The sequence below is a fragment of the Vipera berus genome, assembly GCF_964194415.1.
Source record: "Vipera berus genome assembly, chromosome: 3".
Classification (NCBI taxonomy): domain Eukaryota; kingdom Metazoa; phylum Chordata; class Lepidosauria; order Squamata; family Viperidae; genus Vipera; species Vipera berus.
This window is the reverse complement of record NC_138204.1, coordinates 27,604,929-27,627,213: the sequence shown is the minus strand read 5'-3', so window position 1 is coordinate 27,627,213 and position 22,285 is coordinate 27,604,929. Positions and strand designations below refer to the sequence as shown.

The following is a 22,285-nucleotide window of genomic DNA, read 5'->3' as shown; positions in this document are numbered from 1 at the left end:
CCTTCTATGAGAAAATGAGAATATATTAACTTATAATATTAATATGTAAATGTGAAATATAGTGCCAGTAGTTCACATCAATGTTAATTTTAGATTTTTATGATATTTGAACAATCTTTAATATTTTTCACTATAGGTTCAGAAAAAACGAGGAGATCTTCGCTTGATTATAGCATCTGCTACACTGGATGCTGAGGTAGGTGACGCTCCAGAAAAGTATGTTAGAAAGACAAGGCAATATATATATATTGAGTTGTGATCTATCCTCTAGGATGCCAAGTGTAAGAGTTTCATCAGTATATTTGAGTACAAAGGCATAGTCTTCTAGAAACATAATGCTGTGACCTTAAGCCCCACCAGAGTAAATGGTGATTGTTTAAAAGCAGTGATTTTGTTCAAATGATTAATTTTGTAATAGAAACTATTTTAAGCTTAGGAAAATAAATGGACCATTTGATGCACTTGGAAAATTTGTTCTGAATTTGGATTTTAGTTCACAGTTGATAAAGTCATTTGAAAAGACACACTATTTTGATTTCGGAGCATTCCATTCATTTCTAGTCATTCCCATTCCAAATCACTGTATGAATTCTTCCCCTCCTCCCTCTTCCCTGCTTCCTTGGTAATAGAAAGAGGGATGGAGATCTTCCTCCAGTGCTCACAACTCTTCTTTCCTAACATAGTATTTTTTTTCTTTAAAAAAACCCATAGTTCTATAAATACGGTTGATAAAAAGTGTTTGCCTTAACAAGATCCATTTCCCAGGGATCTTTGTTTTGGAAATGTAGTCAAAGCATTATGCCAGCCCAGGGGAAAAAAATAAGCTTTGTACGATGGACGTCATGTTTCTCAGTAAAAAAAATTAATGTGTGGATGACTTTTTCTCCTAGCTAGGTACTGAAAGCCACAATTAACCTCAAAAGTATTTAATTGGCAATGGTTATCTTGTATAAAGCTTAAAGATTTGAGTTATCTCTACTTGGCTGAACTGCGTACAAGAATTCCTTTTCAGAAAACCTGCAAAATTGCATTTTAGTTTACTTTAATATAAATTAGATCCTTTGTGTGTGAGTGAGTTATTGAATAAATGGCTGCTTTTATGTTCTTTCAGTTCTGTCTAATTTTTCTACTCATTAAAAATTAAAAGGCTGCAATTTTTGTTTGCCAGTGATAATTGATGGAAAATAATTATCCATTAGTAATGTAAGTAGTAAATAAATTTCTGTTATTAATCACAGTAAATGCCTTCAGAACATTAATTATTGGACTGAGTAAATCTAAAAAAGAAATACAGACCACACTGCTAATTTGAAAAATTTGAGTTGTATTTCATATGGTTAGTATTTTATATGCTTGTGTTTTATAATACATAATGTGTCTACATAGAATGTAGAAAGTAGCTTAACTGCATATTTAATATGTGTCAAGTATGCAAATAATATCTCATAAAATTTATATATACGTATAAATTTGCTTCCAGTTAATTGTAATTGTAACTGCTAACTACATTTTTATAAACAAATTGTTATTTTTAAATTTACCAAAAATTAAATTTAAAATGTTACTAAGATTACATATATATATATATATATATATATATATATGACAGAAATACATATATAGATAGATCATATATGCGAGTTATATATGCTTTATTAACTATTTGATGTTATTTTGAAAATATGCTGCTAGAAGGATTTGGTTTGCACAAAAAATCCATGTTTTTATTTTATACTTATATATTTGTCCTTGGATTTCCAGTATTTGATAAGTGTGTTTCCTTTAGCTGGTGTCGATGGTGATCATTTTACTGTCCTTACTTTAGAAATTTAGGGATTTCTTTAACCAAAATGAGAGCAGTGATCCAAGCAAAGATACCAGCATGATCCTCACTGTGGAAGGAAGGACGTTTCCTGTGGATGTCTTCTACATTCAGAGGTCGGTTCCTGTTTAATGCTTAAGTGGTGGTTAGAAGAGAAGTCTGGTTGAGAAAGGACGATTAAATGGATCCTTTAGGTATTCTTGGGCTTTGTTACCAACACATTTAGGATATAAACCTAAATCCTGTTTTCCAATTGACTGTATCTCTCTCCTATTTTGTGAGCAGCAGGCGCAGACTTGAGTGGAGGAGGGCTTCAGGAACCTTCCCCCGTCCCCTTCTGCACCGGCCAGCTGGAGCAGACTTCAGACAAGTGCTACGGGGGCTCGGTGGAATCTTCATGCTTTTCCTCCCCTGGAACCTTAATTCTCCCCTTCCCCCTCCACAGAAGGGCTATGGGAAAGCTTGGCAGCACCTTCATGCCCTCCCTCCTCCTCCACAGAAGGAGATGGAAAGGTCCGGTGGCAGAAGTGGGCTTGTTCTTTACCTATGCATCCGCATGCTTGCTTTTGCACTTGGTGCTGAGCAAGAAATGTGGATGTCATAGGTGGATAATCTTTTGCTTGTCCCTTTATGTTCTTGTAACATTGCTACTTTTACAACTGACTAAAGTGAGAAGTGTTCAAGTTAACTGTGATAAAAAGTTCTGGAAGAGTAGCCATATTAATCTATCATAGATAAAACATATTCTGTAGCCTTCTTGAAGCAAATGTATTATTTCTGTTTGAGGTAATACATTCTGTTGGTTAGTGCTTATTTCATTAGCTTTGTAAATTGATATGCATATACAAATATACTGTAATTTAGTGAGTTCTTTTTTACTTTGAATGCTATGTGGAATGACACATATTAGGCACTGGAATCTAGATTTTCCACCACATTCTATTTCAAATATTTTTAAAATATTTCCTTGTGTGATCCTGCCCATTCCAATTCTATGATACAGAGGTATGGTTGGGTAAGATTCCCTACGTAAGATAACAGCAGTTTTAAATCCTGCTTTCTTGTTGAAAGTATAAAAGTGGCTTGTGGACTAATAGTTACTGAAGGCCATTAGAACCAGATTTTGAAACTCGATATAGATTACTCACATATGCTGTATTTGAGCGTATATTGATTTTGCATTGTTTAAAGATTAGATTTGTAATAATATGCTAAAGGATATTTACTTTTTGTTGAACTGTTTTTCCCCACCAGTGTGAAATAACATTTTAAGCATGTGCATATAAATTGAATTATAGAATGTTTAGTAGTATTAAATGTTTTATGAAGAAAACTGAAAAGAATAGTTAGAGTTAATTTTTTGATCCTGCTCAAAGGATCAAATCTATTTGTATTTCCTTTAATCCTGGTGATAAGTAGAAATTGTATTTCCCTTTATTGAGAAATTTATTATGTTTTTTTTTCCCTTTCCCCTAACAGTCCTGTTCCAGATTATGTGAAGTCAACTGTGGAAACGGTCATGAAAATTCATAATTCAGAAGGTGATGGAGATATACTGGCATTTTTAACTGGCCAGGTAGATGCAAAATAAACTTTGCCTTCTTGAAAGTATTGGTTTGATATAAGATAACATGTTGACTTTATTTCATGCAAAATTGCTGATCACATCTAGCTTAAAATATTGGTTATATTAAGATTGCCAGAATCTAGTGATTCTGAGAGGAGGCTAGTGAATTATAGTATTGGACTCTATTGGCCTGGAATGTTGTGATTTGTGGTTATATCAGGAGGATATGAGACAAGGAAAGTGTATGTATGTGTGTATGCACATGAGAGGCACATACACACTTGAGGTAGTGCAAATATCAAATGTAAATATTTAGGCATTTTCTTTTATTTGCCTATTTTAGAATAATAATTTAGAAGAGTGAGTAATCTATGAATATTTCTTCCCTGCCTAGGGTGCAATAAATTAAGTTTCAGTTCTCCAGAACTTCCCTTTGGCTTCCAGTGGGTATCAGATAATATGGAGATGTGCATGATACAGGAAACCAGTTTAGTTCTGAACCTGGAATAAAGCAAGGCATTTTCAAAGATTTTGCCAAACTGTTTTGAAATGGCCATCAGTCAGCGGAAACATATGTAGAAAATTTTAGCTGTTCTGGTTTGGATAAGTGTATCTCAACCTCAGCAACTTTAAGAGGCATGTGTTTCAAGTTCTAGAATTCCCCAGCCAGTTGAAGTCCACACTTTTTAAAGTTGATAAAGTTGAGGGACACCGGTTTAGATGAAACAGATTGAATTGGGTAAGGCTGATGTGTGTTGTTCATTCTTTTTACTTCTTGGTATCTCGCACGAGTCTGCCCTCTGTAGTCTTTTTCTTTTCATATAATCTTATTTGCCAATGTCTTTAGCAGTTTCCCAAACTCTCCCTCAACATTTCTTCCTGGAACAAAAGCAACCCTATTTAAATGTGTGTGGAACAAAGCACAAGAAATATGTGTGCCAATTCAGTACCAGCTGTTTTATGCACAGAATGGTTTGTGCATGAATATTTTATGATTGCTTGCTATACTTTCCATTAAACTGCAGGAAAATTATATTTAAACTAAAAATGAAAAGAAACACTGCTAATCATGTTACCCCTAGTCTTTCTCTTCATTAAACTAGACATACCCAATTCCAGCAACCGTTCCTTATATGTTTTAGCCTCCAGTCCCCTAATCATCTTTGTTGCTGTTCTCTGCACTCTTTCTAAAGTCTCAACATCTTTTTTACATTGTGGTGACCAAAACTGGATGCAGTATTCCAAGTGTGGCCTTAATTTATACTTCCTTTTCTGTTTATCTGTTTTGTATGAAGTCATCTAAAAACAGCCAGATAATTGTAACAAGGCTCTAGTATGAATGTTCCCATTCTGTTCTCTGTACTATTGGACTACAAAGTATTGTGGCATATTGGAAGAAAATCACTTTGATGTTTGGCATCCTATTAACACAATTAACTGGCCTTTTTAAGATCATGAACAGGGAAAAAAATTTTTATGAGAAGCTATTAGATGTCTCCTTTAAGAATATTTCAGCCCCATGATATGCTCTTGAAGGTACAATAAATATAATTTAATCTGTCAATCACTCAACTGCTTTTCTAGGAAGAAGTAGAAACAGTTGTTTCTATGTTGATAGAACAAGCTCGAATCATCGCTCGCACAGGCATGAAGAAGCACCTGCGTGTTCTTCCTATGTATGCTGGATTGCCTGCTACTGAGCAGATGAAAATTTTTGAAAGGATGCCTCATAATGTGAGAAAGGTAAAGTAATGTACTTATTGTTCCTAAATAGCTTTGCCAAGCCTTTTGCTTGTATTGAGGCTGCACCTCCCAGTATTTCCAGTATAAGCATTCTGGACAGAAATTATAGAACATTCCAGTATCAGTACATTGGAAGGTGCCAAGCTGGGTAAGGTTGCTGTGTGCGTATTTGTGTGTAGAACCTATCTTTTCATAGTTAATTTATTAGGATAGGATATGCATAGAGATGCTTTATGTAATATTACCGTTGAAAAATATAGAGATTATTATACTTTATATCATGTTCAAAAATGTATCATCATCTAGGACATTCCAGACCATAATTTGGCTGTTACAAATGCTGAATGCAAACCAGACAGATTGGCTACAGTGGCATATTGTTAAGAATATGACCACTTCATCTGCATCAGTCCCTTTTCCTTACTCCCCCCCCCATTTTAACCTACTTAATTATGAACTTTCCTGTTCAATGTCAGATGAAAGAACATTTGTTCTTAATTTTATTTTTTAAGAAGGAAAGTAGAAGTGTAGCTTTCCATCTAACTGCTAGACTATTTATTCTGTCTTTAAAAATCCATTAGTAATCTGCAGTTTGTACAGATTTAATGTACAAAATAATGCTTTACTGAAAAGTTTTCAGTATCTTGAAATGGATATTGCTGTTACATACCTTAATTTCTTACATTTCTAGTTGTGTTAATGATATTGTGGATTTTAAAGCAATCTTCTAAAAAAGCCACAGTTGTTATTTTCTCAAGCTTACCTAGTTTATGAGGTGGGGACTAATTTTTATTTTGGTCCTTTCAGGTGATAGTGGCTACTAACATTGCAGAAACCTCTGTCACAATCAATGGCATTTCATTTGTCGTTGACTGTGGCTTTGTGAAGCTTCGTGCATATAATCCCAAAACAGCCATTGAATGTCTTGTGGTTGTCCCAATCTCGAAGGCCTCGGCTAATCAGAGAGCTGGTCGTGCTGGTCGGAATCGCTCAGGAAAATGTTACAGACTTTACACAGGTGGCGAGCGCTTATTAGTGGAGTTTTTACTCTATTGTCAATAGTTTCACAATTGAGCCCTGTAACTTAGAATTATAATAATAAATTCAGCTTCATTGTCTGTGAGAAGATTTTATAAGTAAAGAATAAACTTAATAAACTGTTCCTTATGCAGATGGTTAAAAAATATTTCACAATTCTGTAAGAGGGAATTTTGTTGATAATCCACCTTCCCACCCCAAAATAGAATTTTATGGTTAATTTTTAATCTCTCTTCCTTACTATGTTCCTCAGTATGTTATGGAAGCAGATTTTCCTGTAATTTCCTTCTTTTGAAATCCTTCATATCTTCATAATGCTGCACAAGAGTTTGTACTATGGAATGCTCCAGGGAAACATTTCTTTGTAGCCAGATAAATCTTCCTTGAGAGCCAATTTGGTGCAGTAGTTAAGACATCAGGCAAGAAACTGGAGGATCCGAGTTCTAGTCCTGCCTTAGGCACAAAGTCAGTTGTTTGACCCTGAACCAGTCACTCACTCTCAGCCCTAGGCAGTGGCAAACCATTTCTTGTAAAAAAAACCAAACCTGCAGGAACTTCTTCAGGCAGACACCAGGAATTAACATTGACTTGAAGACCAGCAAACACCCCCCCCCCCCGAATAATTTCTTACCATATTCTTCCGGCTCTGTAAAATTATATTACAGATGAAGATTTTGCCTGCATTCAGTATGTGGAGATAGCAGTGCACAAGTACGAAAAAATATGTAGATGCTTTAATGATTCAAAAAGAGCTGCTTTGTATGTGTTTCTGTGCATTCTAAAGCACCAGTTTTAAAAGATTTGCACAGCTTTGTTTTCAGTTGGAACACTTGAACTTAATATGTATTATTGAGTTGTGGAATCTTATAATGGGACAGGATTCATGTTTAAAACTTAATCACAAAGAACTTTACTTTCTCCATAGAGGAAGACTTTGAGAAGTTGCCACAGTCCACCATTCCTGAAATGCAGCGCAGTAACCTGGCACCAGTTATATTGCAGCTTAAAGCATTAGGAATTGACAATGTACTTAGGTTTCCCTTCCTCTCAGTAAGTAAAAGAACCTTATTTAATATTTCATATTTATCATATTATCATGAGAAACAGGATCTGCTATCCTTTTATAATATAGGTAGTCCTTAACTTATGACCACAATTGAGCCCAAAATTTATATTGCTCAGTGAGAAATTTGTTAAGTGAGTTTTGCCCCATTTTATGACTTTTATTTATTTATTTATTTATTTATTTATTTTATTATATTTATATACCGCCCTTTCCCGAAGGACTCAGGGCGGTTTACAGGGTGATTAAAACAAAAAATACAAAAATTAAAAACAGTTAAAAAAATTATATCCGTCCCTGAACAAATAAAACCCCAGTTAAAATTAAAATTAAAATTCTCAGCCTGGGCCAGAGAGCTCAAAGAGCCAGGTCTTCAGGTCCCGGCGGAATGAATGGAGGTCGGGGGCAGTCCTAAGCTCCACTGGCAGCTGGTTCAAAAGGGCAGGCGCACCCACTGAGAAGGCCCTATCCCTGGGTGTTACCCGCCGGCAATCTCTTACCGGTGGTACCCTGAGAAGACCCTCCCTGTGGGAGCGCACTGGACGAAGGGAGCTTGATGTTCCCTCAGAGCAGGTGTTCCCTCAGATATCCCGGACCCAAGCCATTTAGGGCTTTATAGGTCATCACCAGCACCTTGAATCTCACCCGGAGGGCAACTGGGAGCCAATGCAGCTCGCGGAGTAGAGGTGTTACATGGGAGTATCAGGAAACCCCCATCACAACTCGCCCGGCCGCATTCTGCACCAGCTGATGCCTCCGAGTGGTCCTCAAGGGCAGCCCCATGTAGAGAGCGTTGTAGTAGTCTAAACGGGAGGTCACGAGCGCGTGAGTGACTGTGCGTAGGGCATCTCGGTCCAGATAGGGTCGCAACTGGCGCACCAGGCGAATCTGGGCAAAAGCCCCCCTGGTCACGGCTCCTATATGGTCTTCTTTTCTTGCCACATTTGTTAAGTGAATCACTGCAATTGCTACATTAGTAACACGGTTGTGAAGTGAATCTTGTTTCCACATTGACTTTGCTTGTCAGAAGATCGCAGAAGGTGATCACATGACCTTGGGACACTGCAACCATAATGAATGTAAGTTGTCAAGCATGGATGGGGAGGAACAGGCTTCAGCTTAATCCTGACAAGACTGAGTGGCCGTACGTACCGGCATCTTGGGAAATTCAGTTTATTCCATCTTTAACTATGGGGGGTGAGGTGTTACCCCCCGTAGATAGGGCTCGCAACTTGGGTGTCCTCCTTGAGTCACAGCTCAGTTTGGAAGACCATGTAGGAGCTGTGGCCAGGGGGGCTTTTGCCCAGGTTCGCCTGGTGCGCCAGTTGTGGCCCTATCTGGACTGGGATGCCCTGCATACAGTCACTCATGCGCTCGTGACCTCTCAGATAGACTACTGCAATGCTCTCTACATGGGGCTGCCCTTGAGGACCACTCAGAGTCTTCAACTGGTGCAGAATGCGGCCGCGCGAGTTGTGATGGGGGTTTCCTGATACTCCCATGTAACACCTCTCCTCTGCGAGCTGCATTGGCTTCCAGTTGCCCTCCGGGTGAGATTCATGGTCCTGGTGATGACCTATAAAGCCCTAAATGGCATGGGTCCGGATTACCTACGGGAGCTCCTGCTGCCGGCGTCAACTTCCCTTCGTCCTGTGCGCTCCCACAGAGAAGGCCTCCTCAGGGTGCCATCGGTCAGGGATTGCCGGCTGGTGGCCCCCAGGGGGAGAGCATTCTCTGTGGGCGCGCCAGCCCTTTGGAATCAACTGCCTGTTGAGCTCCAGACGGCTCCCGACCTTCGCTCTTTCCGCTGTGACCTGAAGACTTGGTTGTTTGAAAAGACCGGCCTGGACTAAGGGTTTGGGTTTATTTTAACTATTGTTAGGGCTAATTAATTTAATTTTCTTTTAACTTTTGTATGTTGCATTTTATTGCCCTGTACACCGCCCTGAGTCCTTCGGGAGAAGGGCGGTATAGAAATTTAATAAAATAAAAAAAAAATGAATAAATGTAAATCACATGACCATGGGGATGCTGCAATGGTCATAAATGTGAAAAATGGTCATAAGTCACTTTTTTATTGCCGTTGTAATTTTGAATGGTCACTAAGAGAACTGTTGTAAGTCGAGGACTACCTGTATCTCTAAGGGTTATGGTAAACCCTAACTATAGCACAGTATGAAAACGAGTGATGTAAAGTGATAAGGATGTCAGACTTGGGCCATAAAGACCCACAGTCAAGCTCACTGAGGGCCTTTGGATCAGCCACTCAACTTACTTTGCAGTGTGTTATTGCATGAATCAAAAACAGCGTAGATCCCAAAAGCTGTTTTCATTTCCCGCTTTTCATATATTAGTTTAATATTACTTTGCTTCAGACTACATGTACAAATATAACTACGGTAAGGTTTGCACAAAAACCTTGCCTCCAGCATAGCTATGTCCAGTTCTTTTGTGTTTGGTGCAGTGCTCTACAAATAGAGAAACTGCATGGTTACAAGGTGGGTTGAATTAAACAGGATTTAAAATTATGTGAAGGTAAGTAGACACACATTTTGAATTCTATGAAAAAAATTTTCTCTTCAGATTTTATAAATGTTTGCTTATCTGAATGCTATCAAAGCTTCAGCTGGGTTCTCTAGATATTAAAGAGGTTTGAGTGAACAAATGGCATCAGTGGTTGGTGATAGTTTCACTTATTTCATAAAGTCATCTAGTGTAGGTATCTTCCTGGATGCCTGACTCCTGTGGAAAGTGGCAGCCGTGGTCAGGACGGCCTTTGCATAAATTTATTTTGTACACTAATAGGCCATTCCTGGATTGGGAGGCCTTGTTCATAATCACTCATGCCTTAATCACTTCCTGTTTGGATTGCTCCAATGCTCTATGTGGGGCTGCCATTAAAGACCATCCAGAAGTTGCAACTGACCCAGAATGCAGTGGCACACACAGTTTTGGGTGCCCCACAGTTCACCCAAGTTACATCAATGCTGTGTCAGTTTCATTGGCTCCCAATTGCTATCCAGGTCCAATTCAAGGTTCTGAATCACTTTTAAAGCCCTATATAGCACAGGGACAGGTTATTTTGGGGACCAATTCTTTCTGAAGATATCAGGAAGATAATTCTTCCTGAAGCATGTCTTACTAGGTTATATAGGGTGAGCATGCTCCCCTCTCTTAAATGGTGTTATTTGATGGGAAGTTGGAAGAAGGACTTCACAATGGCTGAATTAGCTCTTTAAAATAGCTTCCCAGCACAGATCCAAGACATGGCTTTTCCCCCAAATATTGTTTTATAAATCACAAATTGAACTCTTCTTTAATCTGTGTCAATCTTTTTGAAGCCAAGTAGATTAAAATAAGAGACTACTGATTCTTTCTCAAATTCATAGAAAGTCAGGTTTCTAAATTGAAAATATCTTTCTATAACAAATAGAGCAAATTATATTACTGTTTTTTTCTCTAGCCTCCGCCAGCTCAATCAATGGTGCAAGCTCTGGAGCTGTTGTATGCCTTAGGAGGTAAGATGGTGTCTTTGTTTGTTTTTAATTTTAGAGTAGGTGAAAGATATGCACATTATTGCCTTTACACCTATGTATTATTTATCAGTTAACCAATTGCTTTTAATGTACCAGAGTTATAAGAACAAAAACATTTTTGCCTTTGATGCAGAACACTCTGAAGATTTACTTGTTCTGTGTCAAATGTGTGCCAATTTTTTTTTAAGATCTGTAAATTGTTCTTTTTTTTCCAGACCAAATGTTGAGATTGAATATTTATGGCTTTTAGTTAGTATAATATGCATTGCAGAGCTTCTTGTACATTTTTTTGCAAATGAATGCTACCCATCATTTATAGGAGTAATACATTTTGGACAATTAATCTCATTTTTAGATATTTATGTACTGATTGTTAAGTAGGTTCAGGGTACTAAAATGAAAGATGGCTAAAAAACAGAACCCTTGCCTGGAATAAATTGAAGTAAAATATACCTTGGTAACAGATTCTGAGAATTTAAATTACTTTATTTCAATATTTTTCAATTTCAGCAACTTTAAGATGAATAGACTAACTCCCAGAATTCCCCAGTATGCAGGTTGGGAAATTCTGGGAGTTGAAGTCCACCCATCTTAAAGTTGTTGAGATTGAGAAACACTGCTTTACATAAACTATATGAGTAGTAAAATAGGTATTGTAAAAGAAGAAATGGAACTTCCTTACAGAAATTAAACCTATTCTTCCTTAGCAATTGCAACACCCATTCATTCAGCTCAGTTGGCTCAAAGGGCTGCTGTTTGCTGGATTATCAGTGCTGCATTTATGTTTTTGGATCTGATACTACAATCTTATTGAGCCTTTTATATTCTTAGCTTTCTGTTTTTGTGATGGCATCTGAACTCTGCTGTGAGTGGGCTCTCATTCGTTGGCTTTGAAAATAGGTACTTCCATAAAGGCTTAGTTATGCACAGAAAAAAACATGTTTCCAATGAATAATTTAATTTAATTTATTAATATTTCTATACCGCCCTTCTCCCGAAGGACTCAGGGCGGTGTACAGGGCAAGAGTAAAATACAAAATTACAAAAGTTAAAAGTAATTAAATATATGCCCGTTAAAAGAACAATTAATACATAATAAATAACCCCAATAAAATAATAATAACCCCCCCAATCCCCCCTCAGGCCAGGCCGGCTTGTTCGAACAAGTATGTTTTTAGGTCGCGGCGGAAGGAGCGGAGATCGGGCGCCGTCCGGAGCTCAACTGGTAGCTGGTTCCATAATTCTGGGGCGCCCACAGAGAAAGATCTCCCCCTGGGGGCCACCAATCTACATTCTCTGACCGGTGGCACCCTGAGGAGGCCCTCTCTGTGGGAACGCACAGGGCGGAGGGAAGTTGATGCCGGCAGCAGGTGTTCCCTAAGGTAGTTTATAGTATTTAGAAAGATTGACGAAATCCTTAGTAAGCTGCAAAATTTGTTTACTAATAACTTAATGCACTTTAGAAGAATCCTCTGGTTGTCATTGCATTTTTCATATGGATTTTGAACTTATAGTGGTAATATTTATATATTCTGTATATGTGCTTCTATCTTTAGATCAGGTCTGAAAAGTTTCAAATAGTTTATGAATAATCTCTAGCAATTAAAAAGATGTGTTATTATAGTTATTATAGTTTTGTTATAAGGGAGTTAAAGAGTGGAAGGTTTGTTAATGTTTTAACATATTTAGCATATGTTTGTATAAGATTGTTATACATAATACCCTGTATTCTGCTTTGGGAAGTCAGGGGGGGGGGGCGAGGGAAGTGGGGAGGGGTGATGGGGAGGGGGGTTCAATTTATATGTTTCTTAAACTTTGTAAAACTTTTCAATAAAAAAATATAATTATAAAGATGCAGTACATTTTATACAACAAGGTTATTGTTAAGAAATTCTTTTAAGATATCAGACTATAAAAATAATAGGAGATACTGTATTTCTCTGTAAAAAAAGATATGCAGATTTCAACCTTCATAACTGATTACATTTTTATTATACGAATGGTAGGCTAAATATATAGCAACTCATATAATGCAAAGTTTCCAGGAATATGGTTTTAGCTCTGGAAAATAATGCAGCCAATAATGTCTTTCTGTACTCTTAACATTTTACATTTAAGGTATCCTGAATTACCAGTATTTACATTCTGTATCATTGATTTTTTTCTCCTGCAGGACTGGATAAATATTGTCGTCTCACCGAACCTCTGGGAATTAGAATAGCAGAGTTCCCTTTAAATCCCATGTTTGCAAAGATGCTCCTAGAATCAGGTAATACATTCTATTATAAATTGTACTGTTAATTCCTCTTAATTTGTAATTAAAATGTTTAATGTGCATTTATCATTAAAAATAAATAATTTGCTGTATTATTAGATGTAGATGCATGATAGACATCTGGGTTATGAAAGTGAGCTGGGCGTAGGGAGAAAGCAGTATAGCAGATATAATTCTGTTATAGCTGTTTTAATTGGAAAGATGTAACAAATGAAGCATTGCTCCATGACAATGAATTTTCTTTTCCTCACCCCATTTTTCCTTAAATCATTTTGCAGGAAATTTTGGTTGCTCCCAAGAGATTCTGAGCATTGCATCCATGATGCAAATCCAAAATATCTTCACAGTTCCTCCAAACAAAAAAGTTCAAGCTGTAAGTGCTGGTCTACACCCACTGACATAACTCTGAAACACTTCTAGACTGTTTGCATTGACTTGTACACTTCACTACCTTGTTTTCATTCATATTTTGTGCCTCCTTATTAACTATCTAATGAAAAACATTACGTGTGACTTGTGTTTTAATGATGTAGTTTTTGATATGCTTTTACTTCTGAGTACTTATACCTATTGAAATACTGTTTGAACAAAAGACTATTGCGTTCATGGGTTAGTTGAAACTTTTAAGTGCAGATTTAACCTATTAGGATTGTACTGTTCTTGAAAATTAGCAGAAAATTATTCCTGCTCCTGTTGCTTGCTATATAAAAGATTTTTCCTTTTCAGATTAGAGAACATAGAAAATTTGCTGTTGAGGAGGGTGACCATCTCACGATGCTTAATGTCTATGAAGCTTTTATAAAAGTAAGCAGCTAAACTAATATACAAAATGATCTTTGGGCTTTTCCAGCCATGATTACAACTGATGTCAATATATACCAAAATATCATTTGCAATAATTAATATTGGATGAGTTTTCTAAAGTTTATAAAGTCCATTTTAGTTGTAATGAAGGCAAGAAGCTCAGCACAGATAACTGAAAACCCCAAAGTATTGTGATTTTAGAGATTTAACAGCATGTTGTGTGTTTAGTAGACATACTTCTTTAACAATCATCTCTTTTACAGCAAGAGATAGGAACATGTAATATTTAAAATTAAAGCTGAGATTCTTACTCTTTATTTGTGTTGTGTAACTTGGAGCATATTTACTGTACTTATCTTTCAATTATGTCTGTTTGTCAGTGTTAATGTCTTTATTGCAGAATTCTGCCATGTGCAATAGCTTTCTCAGTAGAAATTAAGATTTAAGATGCAGATAAACCAGACATGTCAAACACAAGGCCCGGGGGCCGGATGAGGCCCGCGAAGTGGTTTCTTGTGGCCCGCGAAGCCACCCTGGAAACTGTGAGGGAACGGCCCCCGCTACCTTGGCCCCAGCCCAGGCTGGCCAGGAGCTAGTGTACAATTTCATGGTGGTCATCTATGCTGAAATACATTTAGGCTTAGCTCTACAAGGCCATCTGGAAACAGCGAGGGACCGGCCTCTGCTGTGTTAGCACTGCCCCCTGGGTACACCCTGGGGAGGTATCATCCTTTGTGAGGAATGAAGAAATGCACAATCGCCTGGAAGTGGCCAGCACATGGCCCTGTCTACTTCGGGCAGGCTAGAGGCTGGGCAGCGTTGCGCTTCTCTTCAGATTCATGCCACCCGGCTCAGCCTCTCGGCACTGTGAGGAGAGCACCCCGCTGCCTGCCAAAACCAGGTAGACTGGGGCTGGGCAGCATTGCCCAGATAACATCAACTCTCACGCTGCTCATGGCATCCCCTTCCCCAGAGTCCACCAAGCTGAATATGTGAAGTAGGCAAGGGCCATGTGCTGGCCACTTCCAGGCGATGGTGCATTTCTTCATTCCTCACGAAGGATAACACTTCCCCAGCTGCGTTTCTTGCCTGTTGTATTCCCTCCCTCATCTCAAATATTTTCCCATCACTCTGTTCTAGGAAGGAAGGAAGGAAGGAGAGAGGGTCTGAGGGAAGTCCTGCCTTAGTCCTGCCCTAATGCCCTTTCACCATCCCCTTGCACCTTCCCCCTGGCTTATCCGGGGGGGGGGTGTCTCCCATCCTATTGCTAAGGAAGCTTTGGATACAAAGCCAGGTCTCCTCACATGGAGAGGGAGTGGGCCTCCCTCTTGACTTTGGCCTCGTACCCATCATGAGCAACCTGGCTAAGGAGAGCAAGCACAGCAGCAGCCTTGAGGAGGTAACTGCAGCCCCACTTCCCTTGGGGAAGTGGGGCTGTGCTTAGTGCCGTGGGCGCTTGAGGGGCTGGGCATTTGACCTCTGCGCCACCATCCAGCCCCCCCGCATAGCCTGAGAGGAATAGTGAGGCTCCTCCAGTGGACCATGCCTTGGCACTTGTCCCAGTCCCATTTCCTTCTGCCAGAGACCCTCAGATCTGTCCCACTCCTGCCCAGGCCCCCATAGGCACCCTTGAAACGAACGATGTAGAGCTGGCCATGCCCACCCAGTAGGCCACACACATTCCAGCCACACCCACCCAGTAGGCCACACCCACCTGGCCCCCGAGGGCAACCGCAGTGCTGATGCGGCCCTCAATGAAATTGAGTTTGACACCCCTGAGATAAACTGTAATAATACGTTTCAGTTTGTGAGATTTACAAAAAGGATATTGTGGGTTTAAAGCCTTTTATTATCTGATTTAGCAAAATAGTAGAACCTATTTTTCAAATTGCACTGCTTTTATTTTGGAAAAAGATCATAAGGTTTTGAGATTGTAGTGTAGAGTGGGGAGGTTTGTGTATATCTTCATTCTCATTCTCATGACATTAAGGAAATAAAATTGCATATGAAGTAAGTGTTAACTAACACTTTGACAAAAATATTGTTAGTGTGATTCATCTTTTCCTTTTATTTGTAGCACAACAAAAGTTCTCAGTGGTGTCAGGAACACTTTCTGAATTATAAAGGTCTTGTAAGAGCCACAGTTGTAAGGGAGCAGCTGAAAAAACTTCTTGTCAAGTTCAAAGTGCCAAAAAAATCTAGTGAAGGTATGAACTGCCTAATTTAGCAACGTGTTTCCTGTGTACTTTTAATGTTTGATCTGCAGAATGGAATTTTTCTGTTTTGTTTAGCCTGTAATAGTACTCATTTCTTTATTTATAGGTGTTGTCTCTTATAACTCATATTTGTGTCAGGAATATGTATTTTTGAGAAGAACTTACTCTTCTTTTCTTCCACCACTAATTTGTAATTATTGGCTATTATTTTTCTTTTTTAACTTGAGCCTTTCAGGTCTATTGAAAAAGATAACCTTGCCTCTCTGTATATTTTGGGGGGCAGCTCCGGTAATCCCATGCTTGGATGCTATGATTTGAAAGTCAAAATATCTGGAGGATGCCAAGATACCTATCTCTGATACCTGCTCACTGTAAAATGACAAATCCATCTCTTCCTTATAGGTGATCCAGACCCTGTTCTAAGATGTATTGTTTCTGGATTTTTTGCTAATGCAGCCAGATTTCATTCTACTGGGTGTTACAGGTAAATGTATTTTTACCTAGCATATGGTTGGCATCGTTACTATAAAACACAGAGTGTAGTGATTAAAAAGTAAGCAGTTACAAAAAGATATAAGCACAAAGTATTCATTCTAGCAAATTCTTCCAAAACCAATAGAAATACTACTGCTTTCATTTAGCTAGCCAATGAAGCATAGGCTAGTCACAATTGAAATGAAGAAGTTTGTTCAAGATTATACTCGATAAAATATCATAATACTTACATGATATAGAAAATTATTATTTGAGTTGATAAAATTCTTTTTGATAGGCATCAGTTGGAATAATTGGTCTCTAGTATGCTTGCTCCATTTTGGCAAACTGGTCATCCTGATAGTGAATTCATTTGATGTTTTTCTTGACAAAATCGTCATTTGAAAAATGAACAGGAAATTTCAAAATATTCAATAGAAGGCTGGGAAAGCTGAAATGTTGCTGATTAGTAATGTGCTGATCATACCAGTATTTGAGGAAATTGATAATGGCTTGTATGGTACTGTACATAAACGTTGACATGTTGCTTTGATAAATATATTTCTGAAATTATGTTATTTGAAGGACTATTCGCGATGATCATGAACTTTATATCCATCCCACTTCAGTGCTGTATGCAGAGAAGCCTCCTCGTTGGTAAGTTACGTTTTTTTATTTCTATGATTTTGATATTGTAATTTATGGAGAGCCAATATTAGATTTGAAAGATTGTAATTTAGAAGATATTTTAATTTACAAGATGCAAAATGGAATGATTTCATTTTGAGTGAATGCTGTCCGATACTACTCATTGATTTTTGACTACAGACTTCATAGTGATTGCTTTTGGAATTGTTTGCATTGAAAGCTAGAAGATGTTAGAAGTTTGCCTTCATGGAAGGCATACATTATATTTAATCATATTTGCTGATTATTTGGTGTGTCTATAATGTTTAGGTTACTGAAGAGTTTGTTAGGATGGACTTTTCTTGATTCTCTTGCTAGCTGTCCTTTGATTCATGAAGAAATTGGCTAATATTTTGTCTGAGCAAGGAAGAATGTGTAGAAGTTCTGTGTTTATAATATTTCCAAACTGTTATTCTCTTTCCTAAATTGGAGAAACCTATTGTAGTAAGAGGGATGCGGTGGCTCAGTGGTTTAGGACGCTGAGCTTGTCAATCAGAAGGTTGGCAGTTTGGCGGGTCAAATCCCAAGTGCCGCGTAGCAAAGGGAGCGCCTGTTACTCGTCCCAGCTTCTGCCAACCTAGCAGTTCGAAAGCACGTAAAAATGCAAGTAGAAAAATAGGGACCACTACGGTGGGAAGGTAACAGCGTTCCTTGCACCTTTGGTGTCTAGTCATGCCGGCCACATGTCCTCGGACAAGCGCTGGCTCTTCGGCTTTCAAACAGAGATGAGCACCGGCCCCTAGAGTCGGAAACGACTAGCACGCATGTGCGGGGGAACCTTTACCTTTGCCTTTATTGTAGTAAGACAACCACCAGACTTTGATGCATGAATGAGTGGGAGGAAAAAGCCTTGAATTTAAATGAAAATATATAAAAATCCATAAAATCTTTGCATTGTAATGAAAATTCACCTGTTTGTTGTTCATGTGGCTTTATGCTTGTCTGCAGTTAAGATTCTAATCTGGCCAAAGTGTGTCTGTGAATCTTATGCCATGCCATGTCATGCCAAGAAGTTATGCTCAGGGTAAAATATTGTAAGATACGGTAATTAACTCATTAATGAGCTCAGGTGTCAAGTCTCATACACTATATTGTTTATTTTTGTTTTATCATTTATCTTTAGGGTAGTGTACAATGAAGTTATACAGACTTCAAAGTATTACATGCGAGATGTTACAGCTATTAAATCTGCTTGGTTATTGGAACTGGCCCCTCATTTCTATCAGCAAGGAACGGTACGGGCTCGGCATGGACTCCAAACGGTACCACTGCTGTATTGGCAGCTCTTATTATATTTTCTTGTGTTTTGTATTTCACTTTTAAAGTGCTTGTTAGATTATAATATACTTCAAAGTTTAAATTGGTTGCTAAATGAGATAGTTGTTAAATAAGGAGCAGCTGTGTTTCAAAATAGTCAACACAAAATGAAAGCCCGCGTTATTCTTGAAATGCCATTAATTACAATTGAGTCTTATTTCAGCAAGCAGTATGAACTAGCAAATCTTTAGAAGAGAGAGGGACCATTGATAACAAAATGGTGTTATATGAATAGGTTGATCACTTAGATTTTTAAATGTAAAAGAGAGATGATGTCAGCTGAGTATCAGCAAGCAAGGCATATATTTTCTTTAGAAGACAAGTAGAAAGGAGAAAAAAGTTAGCTCTGTGAATTATTCTATACCACCATCGGTCACATCAAGAGAGCAGTGAGTACGGTGTGCAACTCTAGTTGGAATGACTGTATTACTCCATCTGATTAACAGTGGAATGCTTCATTATAATATAAATTCTATTGATGAAGGAATTACAAAAGTCTGCAACTTTACAAGGTGTGTTTTCCTCATTTTATTTATTTTTTATTACCAGGCACCAACATTTTTACAACCTTAAAACAGCAATTACAGGTAGTCCTCGACTTACCAAAATTTGTTTAATGACTGACTTGTGACCATTTTTAAGACTTATAATCATTGTAACACGTCCATGGTCACATGATCCAAATTCAGATGCTTGGCAGCTGATTCATATTTATGACCGTTGCAGTATCCCAGAACCATGAGATCACGTTTTGTGACTTCTGACAAGCAAAGTCAGTGAGAAAGCCAGATTCACGTAGCAATCATGTTACTAACTTAACAATTGCAGTGATTCACTTTACAACTGTGGCAAGAAAAGTCATAAAATGGGACAAATGTTATATAACAACCATCTCGCTTAGCAACAGAAATTTTGGGCTCAATTGTGGTCATAAGTTGAAGACTACCTGTATTTCTATATTGGCAAATGGTTGTACATTTTAATGCTTTTGGCCAAATGGCAAAGTGGAGTTTTAGAAGAGCTGCAAAAGCAACGTTCAATTTGATGCTAGTAGGCTGTCAGTTTTGATTAACTCCTTGATGTAGAGTTAGTTCATTAGACCATTGATGGGATTATAAATTTTGAAAGATACTATCTTTTTTTCATTACAGCATCTTTCCCTGAAAGCCAAAAGAGCTAAAGTAGATGACCACTGACTCTCTCTGGCTGTTGGAATTCAACATGTGCGATGCTGAAATTGTTGCCAATTTGAAAATGTACAACTGTCCTTCCAACAATTAGTTGATTAGCAACCTGACCTCATGTCAACTGTTCATGTTGAAATGCCTGCTTGCCAGGATTCTGTAGGGATGTATGCATGACCAATACATTGTAACACTTAAATAGAGCTTGTATTGTGGACATCTTATCCAGCAGTCTAGTTGTGATGACCACTTCTGTTCATCAGGGCATTATGCTCATTTTGAAATAAAGTAGAAAAATTATCAGTGCAAAAGGAGAGAGATGCAATTCAAGGAAATTTGCAATACATGGATACATTATACTCTTGAAGCAGAAAAGGGAGGAGGCAGATACAGTGCCCTCAGAGAGATGCTCAGGATCCTTCAGACCACTGTGAGAAACTTGATCATCCTGGAACTACCTGCTAATATTAGGCAGATTTGGAAACACAAGCAAAGCCTCGACGTACCTTAATGGGTAGAAATGAAAACCTTGAAACTGTGATTGTGCCTAACTGCTGTGATTTTTTCCCCTGCCTTTTTTCTTGTAAAGCAATAGATTTCTAATCTTTTACCAGTTTTTACATTTGTTCTTTCTTGCATTTTCTCTCTTACAATGGTCATGATTTTCCAATTAGCTTCCTTTACAACTGTAATGTCAAGATTGTCACTAAATGAAGCTCCGTGAGAAAGGGCTTTAATGTGGGCTTATTGTTTGTTGTTTCCTTTCATTTCAAAATTAAGAAATAAGGAACTTGGAGGCAATATTTGCACATTCTCAAAGTTTTGGTATTATAGTTAACAAAAATCTGTGGTTCTTGGCATGTGGTTTATATCCAATGCCAGTCTGCTGAAATTCAGATATTGCTGATTATAACAATGAGGATAAAGAATCCAACTTTAAGAGAGCCAGAAGGACCACATCCAAAAGATATTCTCTTTTTCCCCAACTGAGGCTCAATTGAATATAAGGTTTCCTTGGAACAGGACACAGGGCACTATAGAATTGCTAGTGCTCTACCTCCATAGGTTTCTGTTGCATGCTCCTTGTACAGTAAATAAGAACTTTTGGGGAAATGACTGTAGCTTGGGGGAGGGAAAGATATTAGGGAAACAGCCAATTAGAACAAATTCAAGAAATTAAATTCCCCCCAAGAAATGGAGTACTGTTTCCATTTTACAGTTAACTTGAGATCCATTTGACAGTGTTGTTTATAGTGAAATCTAACAAATGATAAAAATTACTTTCAGTGAATCTTAAAAAAATATCTTTTGACATACATTTTTTTAAATAAAACATTCTGAACTTTGCAGTTGTGCTGGGATTGTTTTCCTCAGAGAGGAAGGATGGCTTGTCTAGAGTACGCTGCTGAAAGTGGGCATTGACTGTTTTTCTTTTGTAATTTCCTTCTTTGCTTCAGTATGTTGATATTTATTTTGAAATCTTTATTTTAGATATATGTACTTTGGAGATACGGATTTGTCTTTCTTTCCAGAACATAAGTTGGTTGTATGACTTGTTCTCTTCTTTTTTATTCTTTTGAAAATACACATAAATTGTGGCATTATTTTTACACAGAATATGGATGTGCATCCTGAGTCACTTTGTCAAACTCCTCTTTCCATTCTGCTTTTCACAAGTCTGCAGAGAAGCTTGATCCATCGATGTGTGATCCATACAATGTCTTTGTGCTGTATGTGCAACTTAACAAAATTTAATTCCAATCTATGGATTCATGGTTTCTCTCCCTCTCCTGTTTGTGAGTTCCATAGGCTTATTTTTCATTTGTTTGCACACTATGTGATATTAAGAATGGTGTTAATGCTCCAAATGAGTCTCTAAAAAGCTCTTCCTTTAAAGAGTTTGTAAAGTCCTGGATACAAAGTGTGTAAATTTTCATGTTGCTTTGTCTTCTTGAAACAGTTTAGAAAAGCAAAATAAAGCTGTCTTCCATAACTCTTGAAATGTTGTTCCTCTTGGTAATGAAGTATCATTTTGTATTTTCTATCTCTGTGGGCTTCTTGGCAAAAATGCAGGAGTGGCTTACCATTGCCTTCTGCCATGCAGAATAAATAGGATGAAGTGACAGTCATTGAAGTGACAGTAGACCTTGGGTGATCCTACTGGAAATATATACACGTATATATTCCCAATATTTCTTGTTATCCGTCCCAGAAATTCTCCACCATGATGAGGCAGCATAGCAAGACTTTGGGGGAAGGAAGTTTGGTGGACTAAGTATCATTAGCAGAAGACCTAAAAGATAAGATGAAGGCCAGTTCATCATAGAGAAAGTCTATGTGGTCACTAAGAATTGATAATCACATAATCATTTATAAGTATTAAATCTATATTTTGATATGAGTTTTATGGAGAGCTAGTTGAATGTAAGTATAAATAAAGAATTTGAGGTTGATTACTATGATATTAGATGAATGTTGATGTAGACTTCCATAGTCTGCCCCTTAAACCCAATTCTCTATCATGAAAAATGAGATTCTGTACTATGTTTGTGGTGTACT

General features: G+C 37.8%; 1 protein-coding gene across 2 annotated transcripts in view; it reads left to right on the top strand.

Moving 5' to 3' along the window:
- DHX35 (DEAH-box helicase 35) overlaps nt 1-21,719 on the top strand; it is a 44,071-nt gene extending 22,352 nt beyond the window's left edge. Inside the window, exons 8-23 of one of the 2 annotated variants that reach the window (XM_081322864.1) lie at nt 137-196; nt 1,826-1,938; nt 2,108-2,335; nt 3,302-3,398; nt 4,974-5,132; nt 5,940-6,150; nt 7,096-7,220; nt 10,697-10,751; nt 12,943-13,038; nt 13,323-13,417; nt 13,771-13,848; nt 15,926-16,055; nt 16,467-16,548; nt 17,124-17,195; nt 18,349-18,487; nt 19,694-21,719. In XM_081322864.1, coding sequence (XP_081178990.1) covers nt 137-196; nt 1,826-1,938; nt 2,108-2,335; nt 3,302-3,398; nt 4,974-5,132; nt 5,940-6,150; nt 7,096-7,220; nt 10,697-10,751; nt 12,943-13,038; nt 13,323-13,417; nt 13,771-13,848; nt 15,926-16,055; nt 16,467-16,548; nt 17,124-17,195; nt 18,349-18,487; nt 19,694-19,738 — 1,785 coding nt within the window. In that variant the 3' untranslated portion in view covers nt 19,739-21,719. The remainder of the gene's footprint in view (nt 1-136; nt 197-1,825; nt 1,939-2,107; nt 2,336-3,301; nt 3,399-4,973; nt 5,133-5,939; nt 6,151-7,095; nt 7,221-10,696; nt 10,752-12,942; nt 13,039-13,322; nt 13,418-13,770; nt 13,849-15,925; nt 16,056-16,466; nt 16,549-17,123; nt 17,196-18,348; nt 18,488-19,693) is intronic. The other variant, XM_081322865.1, reaches the window with a different exon arrangement.
- Nucleotides 21,720-22,285: the final 566 nt, after the last annotated feature.